Genomic DNA, 15,889 nt, shown 5'->3' with positions numbered 1-15,889 from the left:
CAGCAATCGCAACTTACTGAAATCCAGACCTCAGTGGAACTACTTATCTCTCTTTTATTACCTGCTGATGCCAAAAAGGGGGAGAAGGTAATTAAGTCCAAATGCAAAACCAACAAGTCACTGCAAGGAAAGGATGATGGAAAAGATGACCAAGGAAACTCTGGAATGGGTGGTGGTCATAGTCAAGGTAGAAGGTTTACATCAAGACAAGCTAGTCACAGAACAAGTTCTGATACTGGGAAAAGAATAAGTTCTGCTGCTGGTAAAAGGATAAGTTCTGATGAACTTCTAGATCTTGATGAGGAAATGTCAAGACAGTTATTTCTTCAAGAAAATCCAGGGATGGACTTGGAAAGTTTAAAGGAAGAAGAAGCCAGACTTAAATCAGAGAAAGTCACATCTAAATCTGAAGCTTCTGGTAAAAAGTTACTTCCAAAACCTAAAGGCATTGTGATCAAAGAAAGGATACATACTGAAGAAACTTTGGCTAGATCACAACCACAGATAGATCCAAGATCCAAGGGTAAAGAAAAGGTTGGTGAACCTATCAAGCCTTATGTACCTCCTGAGGAAGAAGAAATTACTGATGGAAAAGATAATCTTGCTCTGACTTCAAGAAAAGTTCTTAAAACAACCTCTGACATGGCTCAAGTTGTTCAGAGTCAAGAAATTGTAAGTTCTGATATTCAGAAGAAGCAAGTAACCTCTGACAGTGCTCAAGTTAACTTGATATCAGAAAATAAATCTAAAACACTCCTACCAGGATTCACTAAAGCAAAACAGACTCAATCTTTGAAGACTACTTCAAGTGGTTTTGAAGCAAGAGTAGTTACTGGAAAGGAAGCTAGAGATAAAACTGGATTGGGAAGTGCTGATGAAAGAAGAGTACACAACACTACCGATGATCCAACTTCCTTGAGTGAACCAGGTATTGGAGCAACTCCTGAGAGATTGAATCAACTAGAATCTGTACAGATGGTTTACCATACCTTCTTGAAAGAATACATCATGTTGTATTTCATGACAGATGGTAGGGTTTATCATATAAGACAAAATGCCATTCCATTGAAGTATTTTGAAGAATTGGAGCATGTATTATTCTTACTTCAAGTGGATGACAGAATAACAGAGACTGCTGCAAACTACTTAAAGGAACAGATTCAGAGACAGAAAAGACTTTATTCTGTTAAGTCTGACAGCAGATATGTTCCAAAGTACAGAAATCACAATGGTGATATTGTTGATATGAAGCCTAATACTGCACAGATCAGAACATATCTTGGTATTAAGGGGCTTGAATTCAATCTAGAGTCTAATAAAGCTTATGTCATAAGACTAGATCGGGAGTTGAGAAAAGCAAAGATTAATGATCTCAGAGCTGCAATATTTCAAACTGGTGAAGATACTGCAGAGCTTAAAGATGTCAAACGGAGAATGATTGATGAACTCAGATATGCTGAGAAATGTTTGTTGAAGAATTATCTCAGAACAACTCCTGACATCAGAGAGATCAGAAAATGATGAAGCCAAGTCGAAGATCTACAACTGCTTAAATTCTGATATTTATACAGATTGAAGTTGTTATCAGAAGTTGAATTGGTAAAAACTTTAAGGACTGTAAGTTGTAGTTATCTTGTCTATTTCTCATGCATTTGTACTTAATGTTTTTGACATCATCAAATATCTGTTAAACTTGTATATTTTGTTAATTTACAAGTTGGGGGAGATTGTTAGATATATTTGATAATGTCATGGCTAATATGTTTTATGTTTAGATTTCAGATCTTATTTGAACAGAACAAATTAGTACTTAACTGATCAGTACTTATACTGGAAGTCAGAACTTAAGGGATATCAGTACTTATGTTATCAGGAGATAGATATCAGAACTTAAGTGCTGAAGGACGATCAGATAAGGACAGTAGCTGATTAAAGTTAAGAAGATCAAGATAAACATAAGAAGAGATATGCATGAAGAAGGAATTCCGTGAAGAATGGAATACTTGGAATAGAAGATATCTGATTGATATATTTTAGGAAGCAGAATTATATTCCATATCAATTAGCGATTATCTTGTAACTGTGTAGTATATAAACACAGACATAGGGTTTACACTATAAGTGTTATCATTATCGAGAATATTATTTATTATAACCCTAGCAGCTCTCGTGATATTTTGTTCATCACTGAGAGATAACAGTTCCAGATTGTAACAGAGTTTATTGTTTAAATAAAGTTTGTTTAAATAAAGTTTGTTTTCTGTTACATAAGTTCTTGAAGTTTGATTTGATTGTAATAAACACTGTATTCACCCCCTCTACAGTGAAAGTGTGACCTAACATTATATCATACGAAAAAATTATTTTCCGGATGGATAAATAGATCATAAAGAGTCTTTTGATCCCATGTCCAATTTCTTTCTATGTCTAAAAAAATGTATGTAACGCCAATGATAACACCTTTTAATAACACTAGAAATTCTTGCTAGACTTGGTCCAAACTTTTAGGGTCGATTTTTCTAAGAAAGTTGAAGGTTGGATTGTTGTCCGTGAGTTTAACTACTGCTACCTCCATCTCATGCAATTGTATGCGTTCATTGTTTACACGTATTTCGAGACTTCTATAAAGTATAGTTTTATAATGTATTTTTAATTTTTTTTTTAATAAAAGTTTAAACATAAAACTTTTATTCAGGAATTTTTTTTTAAAAAAAATATTGTGTAATTATGTTTTAAATGAGTATTGAAAAGCGTGACGAAAAATAATATATAGAATTCAACGAGAATACATGCTGAGTATGTATGTATGTATGTATGTACCAATAAAACTGAACTTTTTGGTGTTTGAAAAGTTAAAAACAAAATGGGGGAGGACAGAATTAGGATAACTTAACAGAATGGTCTCAGAGTCTGTCTCTCGGAAGAAGAGAGTATAAGGAACGTGTTCTTTTGTGAACAATCACTATGCCTGGTCCCAAACCAGTACTAACATTTTTCATGGAGATTAATTTTTATTTGTTAAATTGGCCAGCCCCAAATCTAGTTAGTTGACAAACAAGATTTGCAACTCATGTACTTCTACTTCTACCAAATATGAAAAAAGGACTCCAAGTGTCACTCTTGGGGTGAAATGACCCTCAACGTCACTTTCTTAATAATTGGTTTTTCATTTTCTTTTTTAAAAAAAAATTTGAAAACGTAACTTCAATTCGTGTTTGGGGAGGGGCAAAACGCAGTTTTTCATATTAATTCATTTTGGATTTGCGTTTTGGTTTTATTTTTTTTGTTTTTTCGGTTGAAAATTGCGTTTTTACGAAAAAATAAGTTTGAAACCGTGTTTTTATATCCATAAACTAAATATGAGACTGCGTTTTTTACCAAACCAATTTTTAAAATTGCGTTTTCATCAAAAACACAGTTTGAAACCATGTTTTTAAACAAAAACATAAGACGAAATTGCGTTTTTCTTTTTTTAAAAAAAAAAAAGAAATAGAGTTTGATGACCGCTTTTATAAAAACATGACTTCAAGTTGTGTTTTGTTATAGAAAACTTAACACGAAACTGCGTTTTCGTTTATTTTGAAAATTTTTAACCGAAATCCCGTTTTAAAGTGACATTTGAGGCCAACTTTTAGTAAAGTGACATTGAAGGCTATTTACCCCAAAAAGTGACATTTGGGGCCAACACCCACCAAATATACCGATAATTGCCATCTGCATAAATTACTAGTAATACTAATACATTAGTTTCATCAAAGTGTCCCAGTAATTTTCTTTTTCTTTTTTTCCTTAAATTCCGGTCTTTAGCAAAATAAACAATTTTACCGGTGAGGTATTCTGAAATTATGGCATACAATTTTATATATTTGAATTTTTGAATTAAATATCATTTTTTCAAGTATTCTCATTTACCGTAGTTAAAATACCACAAAATAAATGACATGGCGTTCAATAATTTTTTTTTGTCACGCAAAGTTGAAATTAATAACTACTACACCGAAACAACTTATCAATGAAATAAAAGCAGCTGTAAACAATGTTTTTTAAATTATCTTTTGAAAAAATTCATTTAAATTAAGTATACATCAAACAAAAGTGCAAATAAAAAAGAAAATGAAAAGAGTAGAAGAGACTTTTGGCCTGGTAAACACTGTACGCTGGATGGCGAAGTAAACATTTCAGTCGGACTCTTTTTTTGTTTTTGAAAATTTTCATCCCCACTATGGTTTCTTTGCTTCTCACAAAGGTTTGCTACTACTGGTATAAATTTATTATAATTTTTTTCCTGAATAAATAAGTTTATAACTTACTTCACAAAAGTACACAATATTATGTGTTTTTAAAAAGTTCGACTTAGCCCGGCTCGTTTACTTATCCAAACTCATTTTCATGTTCAACAGAACCGAGTTCAACTTAAACGACTCAATCCCGAGTTTTATTCACCAACGGCTCTGTTCATTTTCATTCAGTGTTCTATCATGCGTCAGTTTATTTAGGTTAATATATAATAATAATAATAATAATAATAATAATAATAATAATAATAATAATAATAATAATGTATTATAAAGATAAAACCACTGAGAAAACTCAATGCATTGCAGTCCAAGTAAAGTGGGAGTGGCACGAAATGGAAGTTGTAGTTAAAATTTTGCCTCCTTTGTGTCCAGAAGATACACTTCTTGCTTAAATTTCAATATTGGGGCTGTGTACTATGTAATAATACAGTACTACATAAATACTCCCTCCGGCCCCCTCAATTCTTTACATTGGGGGACGGGAGCTCGGCACGCACTTTAATACTTTTATTAAATGTAGTTACATAATTTTTTTTTAAAAAAAAAATATTCTAAATAAAAATATAATGTTTAAACTTTTTTACAAAAAAATAAAATTTTAAAAATAAATTACAGAAATATACTTTATAGTTATCTTAAAATACGTGTAGAGTATGTGAAAAAAAATTATAAAAAAAATGAGAGGGACGGAGGGAGCACATCTACACCGTTGCCCAGATATCACTATACTTTCAATTCAATCTTAACAACAGACATGAAGAATGTCAAAGACGATGGTGTATCATTATTGTTTCCCGTTAAAACAGTGCCCACTCGAACCTAAATTTCGAGAAACTTACAACCAAAAATATATATGTAATATCAAAATTCTACTCCCCCTGTCCCTTAACTTTTGAATTTGTCAGGACAACTAATTAGGTACGGGGACGGGGTGAATATTAATTTTTGAAGCATTGACATGCAGCCTTAACTAGCTCCATCTTATTCAGCACCCATCAATTCATGCACAAGAAATAATCTCACTAACATAATAATTCTTAATTACTATTAGGTGTTTACTCTTTGCATCTTCATCACATCCAATATAATTTATGCTACAAGATGCTCTCATTCATATTGATCGAAATACAAAGCAAAATACTAGACTCTAGCAACTATATGGGATGTTCTTAAATGCAGTGAAACTGATCCATATACTGTTGCTGTTGCCATACCCTGGATGCTATAACACTAGACAAAACATCAGAGACATGTTCAATTACAAACCTATAATTCTGAATTCATATTTGGTTCGTGGAAATCGAACTCAGGTTATTTCATTCAACCATATAACATATTACCATTACATCATATTCTCGCATGTGATTTTTATCAAACACATAATATGTAAGTGTGCTAAATGAATATTTTATTTAACTTTAAAGATATTAGATATTTACTTAAATTACGCAAAAAAAAAGATAGTTAGTTAAATATTTGTAAGGTTAATTTTAAAGAATTGAATTACAGATATAAAATTAGGCATAGTACATAAATGGATTATTATCTTATTTATTAATCATTTTTTAGTTTGAAAATATATCTCATATATTTTTAACATATTTTTTATTATAAAAAGTAATTAAAATGTACATATATAATTTTTAAAAAATATATTGAAAATAGGATCGCATATATATAAATAATTTATATTGGTATTACATATTTAGATAAACTCGAATTATAATGAGTCAACTTGACCCATTGTTCAAAAAATTACTCGAAATTTGACTACATGACCCTGCCGAAAAACATCGTCACATTCTACGTTTAGTAAATTAAAATTACAAGCTCGGCGAGAATATCTTACCAATAATGTGAAATTTTTTAATATCTTGTGTTAATATAAATTAATGTGTTTGAGGTCTTTATATGATCAAGTCAATTGATTATTTATATTAAAATTATTAACTTCACTGGTAACGTATTATTATTTTTGGGATTTGTCCCGATTTTAAGAATATTTGAAATGAGATCTCATGAGATTTGTTAAAACTACAATGATATACTAAATCGATTTATTTTTCATTTTTCACTTTAAAAAACTAGCTTTTAAAAATGAATTCTTTTAATTCAACAATATTCATTGATCAAGATAATACTGTACAAATATTTTGAATTATTTTAATATTTGGAATTATTCAAATAAAGGTTAAATCTATACGATATTGTAGCATTTGAATCAATGCATTTTATATTATTTAAGGAAAAAATCATATATTGTTCAATAATTTGAAGGAATTAAACAGTTCAACTGATATTTATAAAACTTTATCGAACTGAAATTTTTTAATTTTACGATAATAGTATAAAATGTTATCAAATTATTATATGAAGAAATATTAGAGTCGTAATGAAAAAAACTTAAAAACAGTTTAAATAACGATATAATTACAATTTTTCTTTCGAATTCTTGAAAAAAAATCATGAATATCAATAATAAGTCTTAAAAATATATAATTCATTTTTATGTTACAACCATGATTGATACATGATTGCGTAAAAAATAGATATGGATTGTTTGTCAGTGATAATGTAAATATCATATATAAATAATAGCAATTTATTAATTAAATAATTTTAATTTTTGAATAATTATAAATGAATGTTAGTTAAGTAATCAATTATCTCACTAGATGTTAAGAAGGATTATATATGTACATAAATCAGATATTTAGCATATAAATAATTGAAACCAACATAATTTAGTAAGAGATATAACATACAATAATTTACATGCTAACACACACATATACATATAATTTAATATTACTTTCTTAACAGTAGTGTTAATAAAAAACTAACATTTTCCCAAACATACATTATACATACATGCGTTGAATTTCAAAAACTAATATTTTTCATTAAAATCAACTTTAATATTAATAATAATGTAAATTTTACATTATGATTGCAAGACATTCTGACTTCAGTTATGCATTTTTAGTTTTAAATTGAGTATGTCAATTGTAAGTTATTAGTGAACTCAGTAATAATATAGAGCAGTACATAAAGTTTATTTAAATAAAATTCAAGATTTTGGTCAACCCTGTATTCAACATGTATGTTAATTTTTAGCTTTTTATTTATAAACATACTAACGACATTCTACAGATTAAGTTTAATCGTTTCGTTTTAAAAGTACACTTACTACCATATTTATATTCATTCATTAAATATAAAATAACGGGTAAGAAAAATATAATATAATAATAGTTGATGAAATATTCACTCCTAGGAAACATTCGAAACTTTTAATGTTATAGAGGGGGATATGAAGCTTGTTGGAGATAAAGTTTATCTTCATTTATTCAAAATTTGACTCAAGAGGATATTGTTGGAATTGCTCTAAAAATATTATAATTGTGTGGTGTATAAAAAAATTCTAGAAAATGACCCGTGCCCCGCACGGGTTATTATGCTAGTTTTTACTTTAATGCGTTACCAAGGAATATTTCTATTTTTAAAAATAAACATGATGAGGATCAAGGAATGAATATGTTAATTTGGATTTGGTTATGTGTGCTCGTGGTGATGTTCAATTGGAGAGGACGCAAACATGGGTTATGCAGCTTACTTGGATAATAAGGAATAAAGGAGCGATGCATGAAGTTGGACAAGTAGCTGACCCATATTTACGTCCTCTCCAATTGAACATCACCACGAGCACACATAACCAAATCCAAATTAACATATTCATTCTTTGATTCTCATCAAAACATAAATCAGAAAACTCATTTTTAAAAATATGTGACGAATACAGTTTACATTCATTATCTACTAAAATGAAACGTTGCTAAACCAAAAAAAAACATAGCAGTACTATATTTGTAGAATAATAACAGTTAAAGTGTAGTTTACCTTAGTTATCAAACGCTAACAATATTGGTACAAATTAAATAGAACAAGGGGTGAGTCAAAAAAAATAAAAATAGAACAAGGGGTCAAAATGATAGAGAGATGCAGCTAATTACATTTGCATCAAGTAATAAAAGAGAAAACAAAATCTAAAAACATTAACACAATTAATAGAACAATATTGAAATTTATCAAAAAGTGATAAAATCGCAACTCCCAAGTCCTAAATCAATATCATACCTAACTACTAGGTGTAAAAAGAAACATATATGAAATATATGAGTGAAGGGCACTTAGGCAGATACATCATACAAACTAAAACCGGAAGTGATATCGTTGATAGAAAGGCCCAGTGACAGAGATTTTTTTTAATATATATTCAAAAATTAGGCAGATGACAAACATGCATACAGGATATTCATTTCATTCATTAATAATAAACACTAGCATAATAACTCTTGCGAGGCACGGGTCATTTTCTAGAATTTTTGTATGCATCATGTAATTATAATATTTTTAGAGCAACTCCAACAATATCCTTATATAGGCTATTAAGTCAAATTTTGAAGAAATAGAGATAAAATTTCTTTCCAACAACCTCCATGTCTCCCTCTATAACGTTGGGAGCTTTGAATATTTCCTCACTTTTATGAGTGAATATCCCTTCAACTATTATTATATTATATTTTTCTTACCCGTTATTTTATATTTAATGAATGAATATAAACATGGTAGTAAGTGTACGTTTAAAACGAAACGATTAAACTTAATCTGTAGAATGCCATTAGTATGTTTACAAATAAAAAACTAAAAATTTAACATATATATTGAATACAGAACTGACCAAAATCTTGAATATAATTTAAATAAACTATATGTACTGCTCTATAATATTATTGAGCTCACTACTAACTTACAATTAACTTACTCAATTTAAAAAGATAAAAAAAGGCATAACTGTAGCCAGAATGACTTGCAATCATAATATACAATAATGTAAAATTTACGTTATTGTTAATATTAAAGTTGATTTTAATGAAAAATATTAGTTTTTTTTTTTTTTTTTTTGCTAAAAGAAAAATATTAGTTTTTGAAATTCAACGTATGTATTTATGAGAAAATGTTAGTTTTTTATTTACACTACTGTTATTAAAGTAATATTAAGTTATCTATATGTGTGCGTGTTAGCATGTAAATTATTGTATATTACATCTCTTAGTAAATTATAAGGGTTTCAATTATTTATATACTGAATATCTGATTTATGTACATGTATAATCATTATTAACATCTAGTGAGACAATTGATTACTTAAATAACATGCATTTATAATGATTCAAAAATTAAAATTATTTAATAAATAAATTGCTATAATTTATATATGGTATTCACATTATCACTGACAAACAATCCATATCTATTTTTTACGCAACTGGGTATCAATCATGGTTATAACATAAAAATGAATTATATATTTTTTAAAATTATTATTGATATTCATGATTTTTTAAAGACTTCGAAAGAAAAATTACATTTATATCGTTATTTAAACCGTTTTTAAATTTCTTTCATTACGACTCTAATATTTCTTCATATAATAATTTGATAACATTTTATACTATTCTCCTAAAAGTAAAAAATTTCAGTTCGATAAAATTTTATAAATATCAGTTGAGCTGGTTAATTCCTTCAAATTATTGAACAATATATGTTTTTTTTCTTAAATAATATAAAATGCATTGAATCAAATGCTACAATACAGTATAGATATAACTTTTATTTGAATAATTCAAAATATTTGTACAATATTATTTTGATCAATGAATATTGCTGATCTAAAAGAATTCTTTTTAAAAAACTAGTTTTTTAAGTGAAAAATGAAAAATAAATCGATTTAATATATCATCGTAGTTTTCACAAATCTCATGAGATCCCATTTCAAATTTCAAATTTCAAATATTCTTAAAATCGGGACAAATCCCAAATAATAATGCATTAACAGTGAAGTTAGTAATTTTAATATAAATAATCAATTGACTTGATCGTATAAAGACCTCAAACACATTAATTTATATTAACATAAGATATTAAAAATTTTCACATTATTGGTATGATATTCTCACCGAACTTGTAATTTAGATTTACTAAACGTAGAATGTGACGATGTTTTTCGGCCGGGTCATGTAGTCAAATTTCGAGTATTTTTTGAATAATAGGTCAAGTTCTAAAATGCATTAACTCATTATAATTCGAACTTTCTAAATATATAATATCAATATAGATTATTTATATATAAGCGATTTTATATTCAATATTTTTTAAAAAATTATATATATACATTTTAATTACTTTTTATGATAAAAAATATGTTAAAAAATGTGAGATATATTTTCAAACTAAAAAATGATTAATAAATAAGATAATAATCCATTTATGTACTATGCCTAATTTTATATCTAGAATTCAATTCTTTAAAATTAACTGTACAAATATTCAACTAACTATCCTTTTTTTGCGCAATTCAAGTAAGTATCTTTAAAATTAAGTAAAATATTCATTTAACACACTTACATATTATATATATGATAAAAAGCACATGTGATAATATAGTGTAGTGATAAGAGCTTGCATAGTTGAATGAATTAACTTGAGTTCGATTCCCACAAACCACATCTTTTATATAAATATTAAAAACAGGAATAATTTAGTCTTTTCAATGAGACTTTTTAATCTTATAGCCTTTTTCTCCTATTATACATAGAAAATATGTGTTTTTCTTTTGTAAATTCAAATTTCTATACAGTGAACAATCAACCAAAATACATTAAATATATGATCCTATTGGGGCCTTCCTCTAACACCTTAAGGTTTTAGATGAGCTGGTTACTCAACATGGTATCAGAGCTTAGGCTGGCAGGAGAACTAAGGTTCGATTCCCAGCCACCCCCAATATTCTCACAATTTATTGTGAACACTAAAGGCAATTAATACCCCAAAGATGGGTGCCGGTATTCCACTCTTCGACCCATAAATGAGCTGGTTACTCAACAATACAAAAAGGTCAAGCTTCTAACAGTCGGTAGCAAAGCATCTATAAATGAGAATAGCATCATATTTAGCAAGTAAAAATTTGAAGAGGCTATAATTAGAGTTTATAAATTTGTTCTTTATCCTCCACTTTGTGCAGAAAAGTAAGCCACTCGGCCAAGTGGAAGTACTAGATCCTTCATAAGCCCATACTCTTCTTCACTTATATTTGCACCAGCCAACACCTAAGCACACACAACAAATTATGACATTACGATCTGATCCCATTGAACAAAATATGACACTTTCCTTGTACTCAACCTCGTACGCATAAGACTTTCGTTTCGTAGAATAACTTAATTAAGCTTGTGAGACCGAACAAACTTTTATAGTTTCAAATTACTGACCTTTATAGGAACACTGGGAAATTCATAATAAAAAATCCCAGATAGACTTGTCAAGTAATAGGCAAGTATGGCGGATACGAACAATACCTTCTGAAGCAATTTTCTGTTGCTTGGCATATATGAAGCAATTGAAGGAACCCTGGAAACAGAGAGCGCATCAAGAAACAAAAAGATAATCACGTGCCACTGCTTTGTTCCGAATGGAGGAACTGGATCCATAAAGGACATTGTGTCCAGCAAGTAGGACTGCAACAAAAGCACTTAGCAATGATCAATGATTTAATAATACATGTACATCTATCAAGTAAAATACACACCTCCAACATATATCAAGTAAAATACACAACTCCAATATATCAAACGTCACAGAACAAGTTATATGAAAGAGTGATGCTCAAATGCACGACTAAATCTATAATTGGCACTACTACAATTTTCAAGAAGCAATGTCAAAACAGATTTTGCTTGGGCTTCTTTTTGTAATTAGAAACAAGAAGAAATATCAGCAAAAAACTGTATGAAATAATGTTAAGAAATATGTTATTGTACAATGGGAAAAAGTTTGACACCAACTGGAGCCAAACCAAAAGGTAGAATATGAGCACTTCCTAGAGTGTTAACATTTGGAAAAAGCATTAAAGACTTTTATAGTAAGTCTTGTAATGGAAAGTCTCAACAATGAAAACATAACACATTCAAATGAATCAAATCCAGTGAGGCAGCTTTGAAAGAGGTTGTCAAATTGTAAACAGAATGAAGTCGGTTATAGATAAGTCTACGGTATAAAGAAAACTATTTGTACAGCTGGAGAAGTAGCAAGGTAGACTTCCTAGAGACATCACAAAAAGATCAATCCAAATTATCTTGAGCACTATGTGCTGCACACCATGTGTGTGTGGGGGAAGGGGGGGTGGTCTACACTCCCTTCTAAGACAAAAAAAAAGGTAGCTTTACAAGGATAGCTCTACACATTTTTCCCATTGTCCAAATTGAACATCTCGCAGGATAGAAGATAGAGGCATACATTCTCTCTGATCACCAAGAACAATGGGGAATGGTCTTTCTAAAGATACTTGGAGAAACTGATGAAAGCAAAGAAAATCTTCTTTTTATTCAAATCACAGCCTACTCGAATCCTATTCACCGATTCTCGCACCAAAGAACTCAATGGCAAGAGCCTCTAACAATCAATATTATCCAACAACTGAAAGTACAGTGATTCTAACAGGAGACTATTCCCTAAAAGTGCCAGAGGGTGGAAGCTGGAAAGATGAATTTATAGCTTTCTTCGTCAACGTGCAACGTAGATAAGTCAACAACACACTAGAGGATTTATAGCAACTCTTAACCTATCAGTATCACTCAATATTGAGGTTCTGATAGGATCAATTGCAATTTCAATTAACAAGCAAGTAGGTTGTAACCAGAAGAACAAATGGACTACCAAGAGAACTAAGGTTTGCTCAATTTATATTAAAACAAATTGTATTTTTGGCCTGGATATCAAGCGAACAATGTATATAATATATAAGAAAAGATACTACAGATAGAAAATAGACATTATTAACCTTGACCAACAAAAAAGCAACTCCATCTGTTAATTTTTTCCTTTAATGTAGTTTAAATTTATTATCATTCAATAATCATTCACCGTCTAAAGTTAAGAAGTAGTACCATTCCCTTCTCCAACGTTGATACTGGTACTGGGAGTCTAAGATCATTAACAAGCTCTGGCAAAGTACGGGAAAGAAATTCAGCAACAGCCAGCTTAATTTCAGAAGAACGATTATCCATGGCTATTACTCTACGGGGGTATTCCCTTCCATTAGCGGAGAGAAACTCTTCATGGGAACTTCCATCCCGCCCATATATATAAGCCAATGAAGATGACGACATCCATGAAAAGAGCACCATATACATTGATGCAAATGGCGACAACTACAGCATTCAATTACGAAAGTTATTACGATAAGAATAAATTATCTAACAAATGCAAGAATAATTGCACAAATAAAATGATAAACTTACATTTAAACTAAATCCTTCTGGAATATCATCATACCAAGAATCATCAGAGTTATCAAAAAAATCAGAAGCTGTAATGCCCTGTTTATTTGGCCACTTTATAGCTGCCGGTTCCAAGTCCATATCAATGTCTGCATCCATTGGTTCTTCGTACATTGGTGGGGGCATTACAATTATTCCTGCTTCGGAAACTGGAAAATACATGCAATAGAGAGTTAATGGGCAACATCTCAAGGGAAGAGAATGAAGATAGAAACGTAAGGGAAACAAATTATAATTCAAAAAAAAACAATGTTGATATTAATGTTCAATACCTGCATCAGGGACATCAGAATCTCCGGATGCAACAGCTTCCGCTGCTTGGCTCAGTGCCAGTGCACAAGCTTCTGCTGATTCTAATCTTAATGAATCGTATTCTTCCATATTTACTTGATTGAGGCCCTTCGAATCATGTTTTTTATCTTCCAACTCACCAACTTCAGAAAGTGTTCTATTGCCAATACTCTTCTCATCAGCCCATGTAACAGTGCGTGTAACATTCTTTGAACTTGACGATTTCAAAGAAGTCTTTGGCAGGGAAGCATTACATTCAGCTGTGTTTCCACTATGAGCTCCCTTCTCTGCTGCCATAACATTCACCCCAGCTCCACCCTGACAAGCATTCCCAGACACATCCGATATACTAAGATTATCAATCATATCAACAACACTCCCTTCCTGTTTCGGCCCTTCACATTCACTTTTTGAACTGCTCGAAGCACGAGCAGAAGACGTTCCCAATTCCACAGACTGATCATTCATTTCTCGAAACCTATATCCACTCTCCGAACCATTAACTTCTAAACCAAAATCATTAGCCTTTAACTGTGATGGTACTTTCGATACACTATACTCATCTTGAGTAATAATGGTACTCATAAAGTCAACCTCACTGAATTTCATGTCAATTTTCTCAGCAGGCTTCTTCTTCCTAGGAGGTTTAACCACTGCCATTCACAACATTATAAGAACCAAACAATAAAACAAAACTACGAAACTAAAGATTTCACAACTTGCAATTAAACAAAACTAAAGACTTCAAAAGTTATAAATTTGCAAGATAACAATACAATTAAGCCTATACCAATTGAAACAAGACATTAAAACACTACCTTGTTTCCGATTCTTTCCATCACCCACTCTCGAACTCCTCGGAACATACCCCTCAATCGCATTCGCATCCCCAACAACAACAATTCCATGCTCCACCGCCACATTCTCCTTAATCCTCATCTCCTCACCCCCTTTACTTCCCTTCTCAACCCCACCATCAACCTTCTCTACAAACAACCCCAAAATCTCCTCAATTTTACTCTCATCAAGCACCGTACTTCTCTCATCCTGCAAAGTCCCCAAAAACGCCTGACTCTCGACTAGACATTTCGTCGAACAGTACATGCGCATCTCTTCAAGATCGTAAACTCTATGCTCTCTCAACGAAATATGATACTTTCCTTTACTTTTAACATGATTGGATGATAAGGGATTGGGGCAAAGTGGATATCCACAAGATTTGGCGATTGATCGTTCGGTGATTACGTGTTTGAAATCGTTCTTGGACATTAATGAACCGGCAGTGTGTAATTGGGCTTCCGTTTGGATGGTCTCGAAGAGGTGCTTTTGGAGCTCGTAGATTGTGTCTGCTACGGAGACTAGTGCTTTGTCCGCCATGGGAGATGGAGGTTTGGAACCCTAGAGAGATTGTTTGGTTTCACTGTGTTGTTTCTTTACTTCAGTTCTACTATAATGTTTTTTAAATCTTCGGTTATATTACTCGTGTGGGATAATTTCGTATTTCGTGTACGTAAACATGAAACTCATATCCGACCCAAAATGATTTCGTGTACCCATATATGAAACTCATATCCGATTCGAATCCTATCGTGTACTTTTCGTACTTTTTGTGTATATTAAATAAAAAATTAATATAATATATATACATATAATATATAAAAAAATCTATTTTAATGTATAATTTAATGAAATATGGAAAGTGTATATAAATATATATATAGAGTTGGGTTTAGTGGAGACCAGTATTATTTGGAGACCTGTATAACTATCGTTACATTTTTGTCAGATTGTGGGGTACAGATGAGTGAGAGACATAATTAATATTATTTATAAACGTAAGTCAAAAATGTAATGTAACATGTATATAAATATTATGTTAAAAATATATTAAAAAAATAGAGT

General features: G+C 30.6%; 1 protein-coding gene across 1 annotated transcript; it reads right to left on the bottom strand.

The window, feature by feature from the left end:
* Positions 1-10,895: 10,895 nt before the first annotated feature.
* Positions 10,896-15,427, bottom strand: LOC141692548 (putative RNA polymerase II subunit B1 CTD phosphatase RPAP2 homolog). The gene is made up of 7 exons (XM_074497420.1): positions 14,806-15,427; positions 13,969-14,640; positions 13,658-13,845; positions 13,304-13,567; positions 11,717-11,875; positions 11,251-11,467; positions 10,896-11,019 (listed from the first exon to the last, which is right to left on the bottom strand). The coding sequence occupies exons 1-6, from the start codon at positions 15,362-15,364 to the stop codon at positions 11,363-11,365; spliced, it is 1,947 nt and encodes a 648-aa protein (XP_074353521.1). The 5' UTR covers positions 15,365-15,427; the 3' UTR covers positions 10,896-11,019; positions 11,251-11,362.
* Between the last annotated feature and the right edge of the window lie 462 nt (positions 15,428-15,889).

Source organism: Apium graveolens, chromosome 10, assembly GCF_009905375.1.
Source record: "Apium graveolens cultivar Ventura chromosome 10, ASM990537v1, whole genome shotgun sequence".
Lineage (NCBI taxonomy): Eukaryota > Viridiplantae > Streptophyta > Magnoliopsida > Apiales > Apiaceae > Apium > Apium graveolens.
Note: the sequence above shows the minus strand (reverse complement) of the source record. Positions and strands in the feature narration are given on the sequence as shown.

What these genes read in the sequence shown, in the direction of transcription:
- LOC141692548 (XM_074497420.1), bottom strand. Translation starts at nt 15,364, where the DNA reads ATGGCGGACAAAGCACTAGTCTCCGTAGCAGACACAATCTACGAGCTC. An exon ending in TTCTGATGTCCCTGATGCAG is followed by an intron (nt 13,846 to 13,968) that starts GTATTGAACATT and finishes TGTATTTTCCAG; the next exon opens with TTTCCGAAGCAGGAATAATT. An exon ending in ACAGAAAATTGCTTCAGAAG is followed by an intron (nt 11,468 to 11,716) that starts GTATTGTTCGTA and finishes GTGTGTGCTTAG; the next exon opens with GTGTTGGCTGGTGCAAATAT.